The following is a 15,778-nucleotide window of genomic DNA, read 5'->3' as shown; positions in this document are numbered from 1 at the left end:
TAATTCTAGTAGGAATACACACACACACACACACATATGGTGAAAAATGTAAAGTTAATCATTACAAATAATTTTAAATGAAAGATAGTTGAGAAGGCACTAGACCATAGGAGGAAATCAAGAAATATCTGAAGCAGAAGGTGCATCTGAAAGGAAAAGAGGGTTTCCAGGAGACTGGGGTGAGGAATGAAAAGGCAGGACATGGGAGATGGGAGTATTGTTTGGAAGGAAAAGAGAGAAAGTCAAGTTGACTAGATGATAGCATACAGGATAGAGCATTATGTCCAGGAAAGTTAGACATATTATCTGGGGCAAGAGGGGCTTTGAAAGCTCAGCAGAAGTATTTATATCTTATATCCCAAAGCTCATAGGAATTCACTGGAGTAAAGGTGTCTCATGATCAGATCTGGGTTTAAGGAAAAATTACTTTGGCCATAGTATCTAGGATGGACTGGGATGGGGAGGGACTTGAAGCAGGGAGATGAATGATGAAGTTGTTATAATAATCAGGAGGATGGCTGTGTGAATGGAGAAAATGAGGCACATGGGTAAGATGAGAAGACAGAATTGACAAAGTTGAGTATATGTGAGGTTTGGGAAAATGAGGTTCATGCTTAGACTTCTTTAAGATAAGACCCTTAGCCTGAAGGATAACTCAATGGCAAAAGCCTGATGTTGGGAATCAAAGAGTGTGGTTTCCAAACCAGACTTTGCAAGAGAATTGCAATTTAGGGACACATGGATTAGATTTAAATAAGAGTCATCAGCCTCATTTTCTTCTCCAGTGCTATCTGGGTCCAGTGGCCAGATTTGAGTAAGATGCAAATCTGAGATTCCTCATTATGGAAGAAGAGATGCCAAATTCCTACTTCTGATAAAGTAATTCTGGGGCAGATAGGTGGCACAGTGGATAGAACACCTGCCCTGGAATCAGGAGGACCTGAATTCAAATCTGACCTGAGACACTTAATAATTACCTAGACCTTGGGCATGTCATTTAACCCCATTGCCTTGCAAAACTCAATAATAATAATAAAAATAGTGATAATAATAAAGTAAACCTTAACTGAGAGACAGGAGAAGGATCGAGTTCTACTCAGTTCCTAGAAGTAGCACATAGGGGAGATGATGGACAGGTCTATGCACCACTGAGTGAGGTGGAGGATTGAGTAGGGTAGAAGGATAGCCCCATCCAGCAATGGCAAGTCATCCTCCAACATTAAAAAGCCACATGAAGTCCTGATTCACTGTATCAAAAACAAAATCTGAACTAAAAGTGTTGGATCATCACCACATCTTGCTTGACTGGCTCCATCATGTTACATCACTCATGTTCTCTTTGTGGTAGGAAGCCTTGATTTCTGGGTCCACATCCTTACCGTCTCCGGAGGTCTTGTTCCATAATTTTCTTTTTGTGTAAAGTGTACTTAAAAACATCCCCTCCCTGGGATGCTACGAGCAGTTTCTCAGCTTCTTCCTTATTCTTAATCATGTGTTCCCTGGCTTTGTCCCAGGACTTAAGTTTCTGGAGGGTTTCCTAAGAAACAGAGAAACACATTGTAAACATGTTCTTCTCACTTGTGGTTGAACGTCCTGTTACCTAGATTCGTGGGTCTAAATCTCTGAATCTCTTCTCCATTTACCTTTATATCTGGGCTCTTAAATTTCCCCATGCTCCTTGACCAGAATCCTGATATCTTATTGTCCAGACTCTGAACCTGATTCCTGTCTTTCTAGATCTAATATTGTCGCATACTCCTTCCCACTTTGGCAGATTATCCCAGGCTTGGCATCTTACTTCCCTGGACCACCAAAATATTTTTTTTAGGTTTTTTGCAAGGCAAATGGGGTTAAGTGGCTTGCCCAAGGCCACATAGCTAGGTAATTATTAAGTGTCCGAGACTGGATTTGAACCCAGGTACTCCTGACTCCAAGGCCGGTGCTTTATCCACTAAGCCACCTAGCCACCCCGACCACCAAAATATTTACTTGATCTTCCGTCCTTTAGCTGAGTTTTCAGAACTTGACCTCTGGGTCAAGTTTGATTGTGTTTTTCAATAGTGTCTAATGCATTGTTGGTGGAGTTGTGAACTGAGCTGATCCAACCATTCTGGAGAGCAATTTGGAACTATGATCAAAGGGTTATAAAACGATGCATACCTTTTGATCCAGCAATACACTACTATGTCTATACTCCAAAGAGATTTTGTTAAAGGGGGAAATGGCTCACATGTGCAAAAATATTTATAGCAACACTTTCTGTGGTGAAAAAGAATTGGAAATTGAGGAAATTCCCACAGCTGAACACGTGGTATATGAATATAATGGAATACTGTTGTCCTATAAGAAATGATGAACAGGCAGATTTCAGACAAGACTAGAGAAATTTGCTTGAAGTAATGCTGAGTGAAGTCAGCAGAACCAGGAAACCATTGCACACATTAACAGCAACATAGTGTGATGAACAACTATGATAGATTTAGCTCTTCTCAGCAGTACAATGATCAAAAATAATTCTAAAGGACTTGTGATGGGAAATGCTATCCACCTCAGGGGAAAAAAATCATGGGGTCTGAATGCAGAACAAAGCATACTATTTTCAATTTTAAAAATTTATTTTGTGTTTTTCCCCCCTTTGTTCTGATTCTTCGTTCACAGAATGACTAAAATAGAAATATGTTTAACATAATTATATGTGTACAACCTATATAATATTACTTGCTGTCAAAGGGAAGGGGAGGGAATAGAGGAAGGGAAGAAAATTAGAACTCAAAATCTTATTTAAAAATAAATGTTGAAAACTATCTTTGAATGTAGTTGGAAATTAAATACATGAATGAATGAATGAATGAATGAATGAATGAATGAATGAAGAATGATATCAATGTGATATCAGGACATTACTTCCTCATCAAACCTTCCTCATTTTCTGTTGCCACTCAAATCCAGCCATGATAACCTGAAAATTCAAATTTTCTTTTTTTTTTTAAACCTGACTAGTTAAATCTCCTGGTTATATTGTTGTTATCTGAGGACAAGATGATCCTTATGAAAAATGGAGGTGGTCTGGATTTCAGGATGGCACCCACAGAGTAAGAACCCAAGGCCATCAGGAACTTGTTTTGTATTTCTGAAGGATGCTGGGTTGCATTGTGATGAGCAAATTCCCAATCTGTTTTTAATCAAAACAGTGAATTTCTAGGTATAAGTCTAGAACAAGGAATTTCCAAACAGCAAAACAATTAAATTGTGTGATTTAGTGAACAGAAAGTTTTCCTAGAAGCAAGAAAGACTTGGTGAAAGTTCCAGGACTGACAAATCCTAACTGTGTGACCTTGGGCTATTATTTTCCCTTCTCACACTAATGATCCTAGAGAAAGTACCAGTCTGTAGTGGTAGAGGGAGTTGCTTCACTTGGGATTTCCCAATGGAATCACAGATCTTGCCTTATCCCTAATGTCATCTCATTGATAGTTTTGATGAGGTTTTTGTGATTTTGACATTATCCTGTCAATTAATTTCAATTCTACATAAATCATTTTAAAATAGGAGGAGTTCTGCCAAATTCCTTTTATAACACCAACATGGTGCTGATACCTAAACCAGGAAGAACCAAACCAGACTAAGAAAATCATACACCAATCTCCCTAATGAACATTGATGCAAAAATCTTAAATAAAATTTTAACAAAGGGATTATAGCAAGTTTTTACTAGGAGAATACACCATGATCAGGCTGGATTGATATCAGGTAGGCAGGGATAGTTCAATATTAGGAAAACACTCAACATAGTTGAACATATCAATGACACTATTTTAAGAAACCCTCATGTCCTTGGTTGAGAACTCTCTTCCAGAAGAAAACCATGAACTTTTACAACTAGGAGAGGGAAGATTAGATGTACTAGTCTAGGACATGGTACCTGATTTACAGTGATATTGTTCTTCAGGGATATCACAGCATCCAATCTTCTCATTATATATTCTTGTGATTTCTTTTCCTCCTTGGCTTCTTTCTTGCGAACCCTATTGGAAAGAAACATTTTTTAAGTAAACTGTGCACTTGTATTACATTAAGTATAAAAGGGTAGGAGGTGGAAGAAGGGAGGAGAGATAATTATCAATTTCTGCAGGGTCATTAAAAAAGGGGGGTCAATGGGTGAAACACTAATGGGACTTTAAAATGTCCTTTCCTTTCTCCTATGTTCCTAGAACACTTTCTCTTGGGGTTTATCAATTTCTGTATTTCCTCCTTACTTCCCCAAAAGTGCTCCAATTGAGCATTCATACTGATCATTATGGTTCCTGCTACACAGTTAGTACTTAAGGTTTGTTATTGTTATGTTATATTGGGAAAATAGTTTTTACTGTCCTGATATTATTTCATGTTTTTGCCACTTTAGAAGAGATGAGCAAAGTTTATAATTCTATCCTTTGGCCATGATTAAGAAAGTAGATCCTAGTCCCCAAGAAGAATAATTACTAGCTAACATTTTTGTTGTACCTTGCAGTTTGCAAAGCACTCTCCAAAGATTACTTCATGTGATGATGTATATCACAACAATCCTGGGAGGCGGACACTATGATTGCCCCCATTTCACAGTTGAGGAAACTGGGGTAGACAGAGGCAAAGTGACTTGCCCTGTTAGTGTCTAAGGCCGATGGGTCTCCTGGAGACTGGCTTCTGTGTATTGAACCTCCCAGTTGCTTACTGTTCTCTTTGCTAAGACTTGAGTCACTTCCAAAACTCACAACAGAGTTTGTTCATTTCAACATGGAACCTCAGGGAACTTCATTTATGGGTTTTTTTGGACAAGATCATGAAAAGGGGGGGTCAAAAAAAGGGGGGAAACACAAAGAATACTTTGTCAAGGTGGTTTTTAGGAACTGGATTGCTGTCTTATGATTCTTCTTGGCATCAGAGATCAATTTTTGACGGTGAAGTTCATATTTCTTTTCCTTGTTCAATGTTTTCCTGGTGAAGAAAATCAAGATAAACACACATCACCTGTAAGATTTGAGATGGATAAATATGAGCCTGCATGTTTTTTCCCCTTTTTTGTCTTTTTGTATCATCACCTAGCATTATGTCTTGTACACATTGGTGCATGATAAATGTTTGTTGAATTGAAGCTTTGGTACTCTTTCCCAAGATAAATAGAAAATAATTAGTTCTGTCTTCCCTGTACTAGTTCCTATTTATCTTGTATATATTTTCTATGTATTCTGCCTTGCATATATCTATATGTAAATATTTTCCTTGTCTTCCCCCATTAGACTGTAAGCTCTTTGATGGCAGAAACTGCCTTTGCTTCTTTTTTGTATCCGCCATTTCTTAGCACAGAAAAGATATTTATTAAATTGATTGATTGAAATTACCTAGCTGTGTGGCCTTGGGCAAGCCACTTAACCCCATTTGCCTTGCAAAATCCAAACAAACAAACAAACAAACAAATAAATAAATAGAAAAAGTGAATTGATTGATTTGAAAGTCAGTCCCTTTCTTGGATTCTGTCTCCTAGAAATGTTTAGGGACTAGAGCTGTGATTTCATCATTACAGGGAAGTCCCAGGGTGGAAATTTCTTTCACCAATGCAGGTTGGCATCTTCCTTAGAAATTTTCAGCTAAGATAGTTTGCCAAGGCATCAAGAAGAGGCAGCTGAGCTTCAAGGCAGACTCTTGATCCATTATACTAAGTTGTCTTTCTCATGAATGTGCAAAGTAAAAATCTCTGTGATGAATGAGACATTGATAGCTTCACCTGTACTCTCTATATTTTACAAGGATTCATTTTCCACCAAAATGGATCTTCCAGTGAGGAGAGAGACAGCACATATATATGTGATGTCATTACAAGGTTGGCCTTTCAAATGAGTATATTCAAAATGTTTTCTGCTCGTGCTATTTAAATAGTAAAATCTGTTTCAAGACAAATTTTGGCAGGTTGTTTCTAAACAGTACATCTCCACACTTCCAGTATTATAAAAACTCATGTAACATATCCACAAATATGAAACTTCTTCCAAAAAATATCACTGTCCCAAGTGCTGTGGTTTGGGCAGGAAGAAGAAATCAAATTTGGGACATTCCTCTAACTTAGATAGACTTGAATGACATAAGAGTAGAAAAAAAGCTGATTTAACTGAGGGACCAGAGTAACAACTCCTTCCCCTCCCCGCTAAAAAACTTGGACTCTAGTGTCCCAACCCTGGTTCTTAACCTCTGACCTTTCCCAATGATATCAGACATGAGAACCCTTCTTTCCTGACCTTGCCATCAGCACTTGCACAACTCTGGAAAATTACTTTGTATTTATTTGTCAATATTTGCATTACTTCCTCTGTAGTAGAGCGTAAGCTCTAGGAGGGCAGGTCCTCTTTTGATTTTTTTGTGTCTTTGTTTTACCTAGCAGAATACTTACCACACATTAATATAAGTGTGAGGAGTGAAATAAAAGGAAGGAAATGACAAGGAACTGGACCACAATATAAAAAATGCTATTTTTGTGGGTTGATATCAACTGGTAGAAAGCCTCAGTGTCTGCCTCTCCAACCCCCAACCCATTTGTTGAGCTACAACCTTGGCCCGTTTAAACTCCCATTACCCTGTCAGAGCTCCTGCCCCAGGTACCACCACTACTAAAGGTCTTAAAGGTAGGGAACTCAGTTTTTTATTCTTTGGTTTATGGGGAAAGAGACCCTTTTATCCTATGTCTAAGGGTAAAGAGGAGGAGATGATGGGAGGAAAGAGATGGGTTTCTGACATCCCACAGAATCTGTGCTATGCATTGTATTTAGGGTCTAGAGTAGTATTTAGACCATCTATATTTATTGAATGTATATACTGAGACTGAGAGAAATGAAGTGACTTACTCAAAGTCACATAGATTGTAAAGTCCAGGGTTAGAATTTGAACTCAAACCTTCTAACTTCCAAATGAAAACCCTTTCCATGGTACCATGCTTCCTTCCCATCCTTCCTATATGACAAGGGTCAGAGAATAGCCATAGCTTACATTTCTGTAGCTCTTGAATACTTATAAAGTACACCCCTCCCCCCATCACTCATGAAGGAGAGGGAATATCATTAGACATTTAGTGACTTCCCATGGTCAAACAGTTAATAACCCAGGACTCTCCTCCTGGTCCTAATTTTTTTGCTGTGCTATTGGACTGTCTCTCAAATAAAGCTGTTTCCACAAGTCAAAAATAAGTTATAAGTTACAAACAGCTTCCTTGACCCTTCTTCATTCCAAAATCCTCTGATAATTATTTCCTGCTTCCTGTATTCAGTTCACTTTGTCTGTTTGCATGTTGTCTCCCCATTAGATTGGAAGCTCCTTGAGGGCAGGGACTATCTTTTGCTTCTTTTTGTACCCACCAGTCCTTAACCCATTGTCTGACATAATAGGCACCTAATAAATGTTTTTTGCATGAATGAAAATAACATCTCCATGAAGTCAGTATAAATGACATTATTTTCAACAGATTTTTAAAAGTGGAAAAGTTATGGTTTAAAATGTTCACATAATATGTTGCTACAAAAAAAAAAACACAAAATAAAAACTAACACCAAACTAGCTAGCTATCTTTCTGGTATTCATAAGAAAAGCAAAACTTGGAATACAGAGAGTATTACAAACTTGCCACATGTTATATTTTCATTTGGTTCTGATTCTGCTTTACTAGTGTTTATGGCCTGAGCATTAACATGAATGAACTGATCATTTTGCTTGAAGTCAGGACCAGTGGCCCAGGTCTTCTCAAGTGGCATTTCATTGAAGCAGTGGAGATAACTTGTGTGAGCCCTCCCTTCCTCCTTACACCCTCAGAAGGATGTGAACTTGATCCAGAAACACTGGAAGTGACCCAGAGAGGAAAGAACAGCTAGCTTGACAAAGTTCTATTACAAAGACAAAGGGCTTTCTCCACAAAAATAACATTAAAATTGTGCAAATGCTCTAATTTGATGAATAGGGAAACTGAGGCTGAGAAGTGAAAACACTTGCCCAACATCACCTAGCTGAATCAGCCCTCAAACCTGTGACCAAGGTTCTTTCTACCACACCACACTCCCTTCTCAGCAGAGCGGGGGGAAAAGCAATCATTGGCTGCACGTACTGAATTTCGGAGATTTTGCGATGTTCCGTCCTGATAGATGCAATCTTTGCCTGAATAAACCGTTGTTCTGCTTGTGCTTGGAAAAGTTGTGCTACTTTAGCTTCTTCTACTTTAAGATTCTCCCGGAGAGCAGTGAATTTTCCCATCTCAATTTCAATGTGCCACACGTTTTCCCTTTAAAATAAAGAATTTTAAATTGTATGCCATTCCTTCTCCCCCCATCAGCTTGTCTGGCTATGTCCATTTCAAAATTATAATAACCATTAGACCATGGATTCATTCATTTAGTAGTTACAAAATGACCTTGAGGTGATCTAGTCCAACCCCCTCATTTTATGCAAGGGGAAACTGAGGCACAAGTAGGCCCAAGATTCAAACTGACACTCCAGGATTCCCTCAAGGTGGGCCACTTCTTCCAAGTCCAGTTCCTCTAACACTTAAAGAAGAGGGTCTTCAAAAGAGAAGAGGCAGAAAGACCCATCGCCCTTCAGTGAGGCCGGAGATGAGTCTCTACAAATTCAGTCTGGCTGGTGTCTGGGTGACAAACCTGTCCAGCGTGGTGATACCAACCAGAGTCACAACCTTTGAGAATCTCCTTGGGAAGGCAGCAGTATACATTGAGCTTTAGTGGAGATGTAATAATGACAATAAAAGTAGTGTCTACTGCAATGGCACAATGCATAAAATTAATAATCTGGCAAATGAAAGCAGTTCAAATCCTTGACAATTAATTCTCTTGGGTTAGGTCTACTGAATCCTTCAGGATTGTGTGAGTGAGTGTGTGTGTGTGTGTGTGTGTGTGTGTGTGTGTGTGTGTAGAAGCCAATGAGAATGAGAGGTGATAAATCCCAAATAAACTAGAAAATTCTTCCTCCCTCTCCCCCACCCCCACCCCATAAATACAATAATGACCATAAAAGGGAATTTGAAAGAAAATATCATAAGATAATTCTTACAAGCATATTGTTGAAGACCAGGCCAACATTCCCTTACTTCTGCTGCCCCCCCCCCAGTGCCCTCAACCCAACTACTGTTTTTGTAGCTAAAGTTTGATATAGTGAATGTGTTGAAATAAACCCTTTGGCAGTAATGAGGAAAGGATGTTCTCAGGATGCATGAACCAGACCATCCTGGAGACTTGAGAGGAATGAAAGGAGGAAGTGGTGGAGCCCAGTGAGAGATGATCGTGGAAGTAAGATTTCAAAAATGTAATAGTGTTACAACTAGTGAAGGAACAGTCAGCCAGAAGGAGAAATTAAAGGTAAAGTAGAGGTGAGAACCATTGCAAAGGCTTCTTGCAGTCTCCTTTCAGCAGCATCCTCTCCCAGGCCCCTAGTGGTGGGGGCATGCATCCATTGAGTGTCTGGTTATTTATTTTTCCAGGGTCTATGAAGCATATGCTTTAAGTGATTTATGGGAAGAGCTCTGGCCTTGCCTGTAATACCATTGCAGTAATTATTTTTTGCATCTCCCCCCGACTCCCAGAATTTGGGATAGTACTTACCATATGATTAGCTCTAAACAAAACTTTTTTCATTCATTCATTTACCAATCCATTTTTTAGCTATACCATATAAGTGACGGGGCCAGGGTCGACCAGCCAGTAAGCATCTGAGACAGACCACAGACAAGTCTCTACCACCTCTCACTCACAGACTTTCACATACACACATACACAACTAGAAAATGTCCCCTCATGCACTGGTTCTAGTCTAAAAGCATATTTATAAATCAGTTGCTTAGAATGTGAAGTATACTTACCTATTGGAATAATGTAATAAATCATCATTAGGTTCCCTGATTAGTTCACAAAAGTCCAATAATGTAACTGAAATATGCTTTTACAAATGTTAGTCTGCATTATGGGCATGGGCAATGAGGCTCAGAAACATCTGGAGTACAAATCTGGCCTCACTTATTAACTATATGACTCTAGGCAAGTCATTTAACCCTGTTGTCTCAATTTTCTCATTTGTAAATTGAGAAAACACCTGAAAAAGTGACTGAAAGATGAAAAACAACAATGGAAATCAGGGACCAAGGGAGTGTGTGTGTGGGGGGGGGGGGGGAGGTAATATAAAAAGGACTTTTTCTGAGGAAATGAAATAAACTTAGTATGTATTTGCATCTACTCATGCTCCTTTCTGTGGCTATGTTTTCTTTTCAGGGGCTCATAAATCTTACAGTTGGAAGGGACCCTAGAGATGATATTATCCAGCTTTCTCATTTTCTCATAAGGAAACTGAGGCAAAAAAGTGGTAAGTGGTAAAGACTAAGAAATTGCTTTCTGTGGGGGTGGGGTGGGGGAAGATTGGGGGAAAACTGTAAAACTCAAAATAAAATCTTTTTTTTAGGTTTTTGCAAGGCAAATGGGGTTAAGTGGCTTGCCCAAGGCCACACAGCTAGTGTGTGAGATTGGATTTGAATCCAGGTACTCCTGACTCCAAGGCCGGTACTTTATCCACTACACCACCTAGCTGCCCCAAATAAATTCTTTAATAAAAAAAGTGTTAAGTGACTTGTCCAGGATTACACAGCTAGTAAGTAATTGAAGCAAGATTTCAACTCAGAAAGATACATCTTCCTGACTCCAGGCCTGGTGCTCTATGTGCTATGGCACTATTGAGCTGTTCATCTGTCTTACCACACCTTACCCAAGTCTGTCCTGCATACTAAATATTATACCAAAGGATTGGTCATAAATTACTTTAAAAAATCTATATATGTGCTGCTAGAATACACAATATTAACAGAGGCTTAAATAGTATTTGTTTTCTCACAAAATGTTCCCAGTACAAGTTTTACAATATTGGATTTTTAATCTGTCCTATTGTTTTGGGGTGGGGAGGGCAGAATGGAGGTTCTAGAGGCATCTCATTTGTTCTCTTGTCATCTTTCCTCCATTTGCCCTTACTGTCCCCCTTCCCCCGCCCCCAAGTTCCGTATTTATTTCTTATTAAAACATCTTTCAACTACACAAGGTTATCTGAACAGACCCATAAAATAATACGATTTTTATATCTTTTCCCTAAATTTTCTTAAACCAGTGAACTAGAAACAATTCTTCTAGAAATATGCTAAACATTTCTACAGCCCCAATCACAGAAGAAAGCAAATCAATAAGAAGGAAAATAAATCTTAACACTTTGAAAGAAAAATAAGACAACCTGAGAAATGCTGTGGGACAAGCTACAGAATTGCCTATTTGAATTTTCCATTAGCTCTGAGTGGTCACTCAGTTTTCTGTTGTTAGCTGGCTGCTTTGTTCAGTCATTTCAGTTCTGTTTGACTCTGTGGCCCCATTTGGGATTTTCTTGGTAGAGAGATGGAGTGGTTTGCCATGTCCTTCTCTGTGTTCGCACTTTACAGATGAGGAAACTAAGGCAAACACTGTGGGGCGTCTTGAGTCCAGATAGAACTCAAGGAGATGAGTATTCCTGATTTGAGGTCTAGAACTCTTTTTTTTCAAGGCAGATGGGGTTAAGTGGCTTGCCCAAGGCCACACAGCTAGGTAATTATTAAGTGTCTGAGTCTGCATTTGAACTCAGGTACTCCTGACTCCAGGGCTGGTGCTCTATCCACTGCATCACCTAGCCACCCCTGTCCCTTTTCTTTTGACACATTGCTATAGGTTGTCAGAATACTTGATAGAAAGTATCTCATTTCATTCTCATAAGAGTCCTGTTAAATAGCTGCTAATACCAGGTCCATTTTATAGTTGAGGAGGCTGAAGCCCAATGGATTTGCTCAGGTTTTAGAAGTGTCTGGGGCAGGATTTGAACTTGGGTCTTCCTGACCCAAAGTCTAGTGCTCCCATTTATAAACTCATGGGTTTTCCTACAAATGAATGAATAAGAGGTTTTAGAGCGTGCAACTCTGCCGATTAAGAGAAGGACGCAGTGAACTCTAAACCCTTTGTCCCATGCCATGTCTGAACTTACTCATTTTCTTTTAGAGTCGAAGTAATTTTCATCTCCAGGTCTTTCTCATATTCCTGTTCGAGGCACAAACGTTTGTACTTTGTTTGTAGACGAACTACAGCTGCACTGTTAAGGACAAATCAGAAGAAGGAAGGAAGGTGTTGGGAACATTGAAGGGGGAAAAAAATCTCACGAGCTAAATGAAGAAACAATCCCTGAGCTTGGAAATGTTCCCCAATTATGTTAATGAAATGACTTGCAATGAGATCACCCAATTTCCAGGTTCTAGTCAAGATGCCGACTGTACATCATCCCTTAAATAAAATCGCGGAACCTCAAAAATAGAATGAGTCTTTGTAACCTTCTAATTTACCCCCTTCATCTCACAAAAGTTCAAAAGGAGGGACAGAGGGGGAAGTGACTTTCTCCCAATTGAATGGTATTGTTCCACTCTTCTTATCAACAAAAGAAGTGACTGAGTTAGGGCAGGAAACCAGCCCTCATGAACCTTGGTTTGGGGCTGACCTCAAACTGTCTTACTAAATGAAACTTCCCCTCACAGTGCACTAATTCTTTCTGTGAATACATAACCATAAGGAGGAGAATCTCCAGTCCCACTACACCTTCTGGGAGCCCCCATGCTCTGGCTACTCTTGGGGGTCAGTGATCTCATGCTAATTCCAAGGTCTTCTCTAAAGGTTGTTTTGTCCTTAACAAAAATGGGTACGGTATTGGCTGTTGGCCCATGGTTTGGACAATCTGATGGATAAATATTGTATTTTTTTATTCCGATGCCCTTGGGCATCTCCCACAGAAAGAACATGGTGACTGCATCTAGGAGCCTCATCGCCACTGATTCCTTCCCAGGGAAGAGAGGCAGGGTGAGCAACTCTACACACTTGTTGTGGGCTTCTTTCTCCATCTGAATGTCAGCCTCCACTTGGGCTTTCTGTTTCTGAAGTGATTCCAGTCGCAGCAAGCACGCATCTAGATCCTGCCTGGAATGGAAATCAAGGTTTTAGCTTCATATTTCTCTTTTAGAAGGAGATGCTCTTTGGGGGAGGGAAGGAAGGGGATGGATGGTGGCATTTCCACTTACACGCAACAAAGGAGGGGCAAAGCAGAAATGGAGGTAGGTGAGGCTGAAATTGTGTGTGGGTTTGTTTTGGTTGTTTTGGCTCAGACCTGTAATGGAATCTCCCTTTACCACTGTAGCTTAGAACTCTTCTGCCAAAGAATTGGAAATGGAGAGGATACCCATCATTTGGAGAAGGACTGAACAAGTTACGGTATATGAATATGATGGAGTATTATTGTTCTATAAGAAACCATGAATGGTCCGACTCTAGAGAAGCATGCAATGAGTTACAGGAATTGATGCTGAGCAAAGGGAGCAGAACCAAGAAAACACTGTACATTAGCAACATTGAGAGTTGATCAGGCTTGATGGATGCAGCTCCTCTCAGCAGTTCACAGAGCTAGAACAACCCTAGGAGACCAGCTATGGACAATGTTATTCCCATCCAGAGGAAGAAAAACAAAACAAAACAACAAAAACCCCTTCAGAATCTGAATGACCACATTATTGACTTTTTAAAAATTTCTCTTATGTATTTTTTTTCTATCTCAAAAAGAAAACCTAAGGAAGGTTTTCTTTCTTTCCCCTTATGACCACTCTGTAAACATGGTAAACACAAATATTTATGTATAATATTCACCTGTATAATTTGTATGTATAATATTCACCTGTATAATTTCCCGCTGAGGGGAGGGTGGTGGTGGAAAGGGAGGGTGGAAGGAAATTATTTAACTTAAAAATATGCTTATGCATGTGGATGAATGTTGGAAAACTTTCATAAAATGTAAGTGGAAAAATAAAATATCAATTGAGGAAAAAAAAAAGAACTCTTCTGCCAATCTTAGAGATTTGTCTTGAGCATTGAGATGTTAATTGACTTATCCAGGATCATACAGTCAGTAAAGTGACTGAGGCAAATTTAGAACTCAGGTCTTCTCTTAACACCAGAGTCAACTCTCTATCCATTCTGTAAGCTAGAGGGTATTCAGACAAATTAATCTGTAGGTCTCTCCTGCCTGTTATCTTTTTGTCTTCTCTAATGACTCAAAATCTTTCATATCTCACACAACTGAGAAGACTATGCTATCTGGTTCGCACACTTCTCCACCAGAAGTTCCACCTGACACGACCTAGGTGGCACCAGAAAACCCTCCTGGGGTCTTGGAGACACTAAAACCTCCTTACATGGCATTCATTGCTAGAATGATCAAGCTTCATTCTCTCCTTTGTGAGTTTCATCACCATGGAATTAGGACTGTCTTTGAGGACACACTGGACCCAAGTCTCAAAGCTGTCGTCCAGGGGCAGCACCTCTGGTATAGACACATACCCTGGGATGTGCCACTGGAGGTATGGCAGCCCTGTGCCCTCAGTGGTCACAGCTACCAAAGACATACAAAAGAGTGCTCATGCCACCAAAGACCTTAGAACTAACAAGTGAAAAAGCTATGATTTTATCCATAGAAATGACACTAAAGGAGATGCACCACCCTCTGCTTTAGGACTGCATGCTGAGCACCATGGGAACTTCCTGTCTGCCCTATAGCAATGCCCTCCCTCCCTCCCTTCCTTCCCTTCCTTCCCTCCCTCTCCCTCCTCTCTCTTCCCCTACCTTGCCCTTCCTTTCCTCCATCCCTCCCTTCCTCTCTCCCTTCTCCTCCCCTTCCCTTCCCTTCCTCCCCCCCTTCTACCTTTCCTCTCTGCTTCCTTCCTTCCTTCCCTTCATCATATACCTATCCTAAGCACTTAACATATTGGTAAGCAGATAATAGGTATGGATAAATACTTCTTCCTCCCTCCTCCATTTCATGGCTCTCCTGTGTTATGCACAAGGAGGATTCTGGGTCACACAATTATATAGAGAGAAAAGCGTTAACCATTTAGAGTTGCTTGGTCCAGATGTTCTCTTTTATTGCCCCATGGCATGTGATGTGGTGGACCTAGTTGAGGCAAACTTTGGGATCTGCTGAGCTAGAAAGAACAACTTGATTTTTCTGGTCATTCCTTTTTACTTGTTGGTTTAGAAATAAAATTTTAAACCATCTTTGAGGTTTGTATGCAGTATCACTTTCAAGTTATTGATGCCATGATTGCCAGAGAAATGCCAGAGAAGCAACCCCACCAGCACAACTCATAGAAAGACTGGTCTCTTCAAAGTCCCTCTCAGCACTGCAAAGCTAGGGATTTTTTTTTGTCTCCAGGCAGGTATCCCTGGCAACAATCAGTATTCAGCATCCCTTTATACTATTCTTAATGGACTAATTAGGCCTTCAGAGTATGACAAGGAGTATGACAACTTAGCTTTAGGTTGTTAGGAAGAGGGTTGGAGGGTATGACTTATCCTATCCCTCTATTTTAGAGGTCTCCTGATAAATAGGTATTTCTCCCAGTTTGAGGAATGGATGAAAGAAAAAGATGTAGAGTAGTGGGGTGGGGGAGTATAAAGAGGGAAGGAACCATTTTATGGAGCCTATACTTAACACAAAGAGATCAGATCCACAATTCTATGAATTTTCATTAGCACCCCCTCTTTAAAAGAATATGTCACAACCTTGACAGGACCCACTGCAATATTCCCTCATCTACCCATTGATTGTCCCCATTGCGACAGTCTAAACAATGGCAAGTGGTGGTGGTGAGCCCTCTGAAGTCCTCCAGAGG

At 39.9% G+C, this 15,778-nt stretch overlaps 1 protein-coding gene across 1 annotated transcript in view; it reads right to left on the bottom strand.

Annotated features, from left to right (window-relative positions):
• Nucleotides 1–15,778, bottom strand: part of CFAP74 (cilia and flagella associated protein 74) — a 131,027-nt gene that overhangs the window by 85,757 nt on the left and 29,492 nt on the right. Inside the window, exons 5-10 of the mRNA XM_074218707.1 lie at nt 12,939–13,037; nt 12,061–12,165; nt 8,120–8,293; nt 4,864–4,974; nt 3,923–4,025; nt 1,380–1,537 (exon numbers count right to left, since the gene is read on the bottom strand). Of these exons, the coding sequence (XP_074074808.1) occupies nt 1,380–1,537; nt 3,923–4,025; nt 4,864–4,974; nt 8,120–8,293; nt 12,061–12,165; nt 12,939–13,037 (750 nt within the window). The remainder of the gene's footprint in view (nt 1–1,379; nt 1,538–3,922; nt 4,026–4,863; nt 4,975–8,119; nt 8,294–12,060; nt 12,166–12,938; nt 13,038–15,778) is intronic.

This window comes from Macrotis lagotis, chromosome 1, assembly GCF_037893015.1.
Source record: "Macrotis lagotis isolate mMagLag1 chromosome 1, bilby.v1.9.chrom.fasta, whole genome shotgun sequence".
In the NCBI taxonomy this organism is placed as follows: Eukaryota; Metazoa; Chordata; class Mammalia; order Peramelemorphia; family Peramelidae; genus Macrotis; species Macrotis lagotis.
The sequence above is the reverse complement of the archived record's forward strand: the minus strand, read 5'-3'. Positions and strand labels throughout refer to the sequence as shown.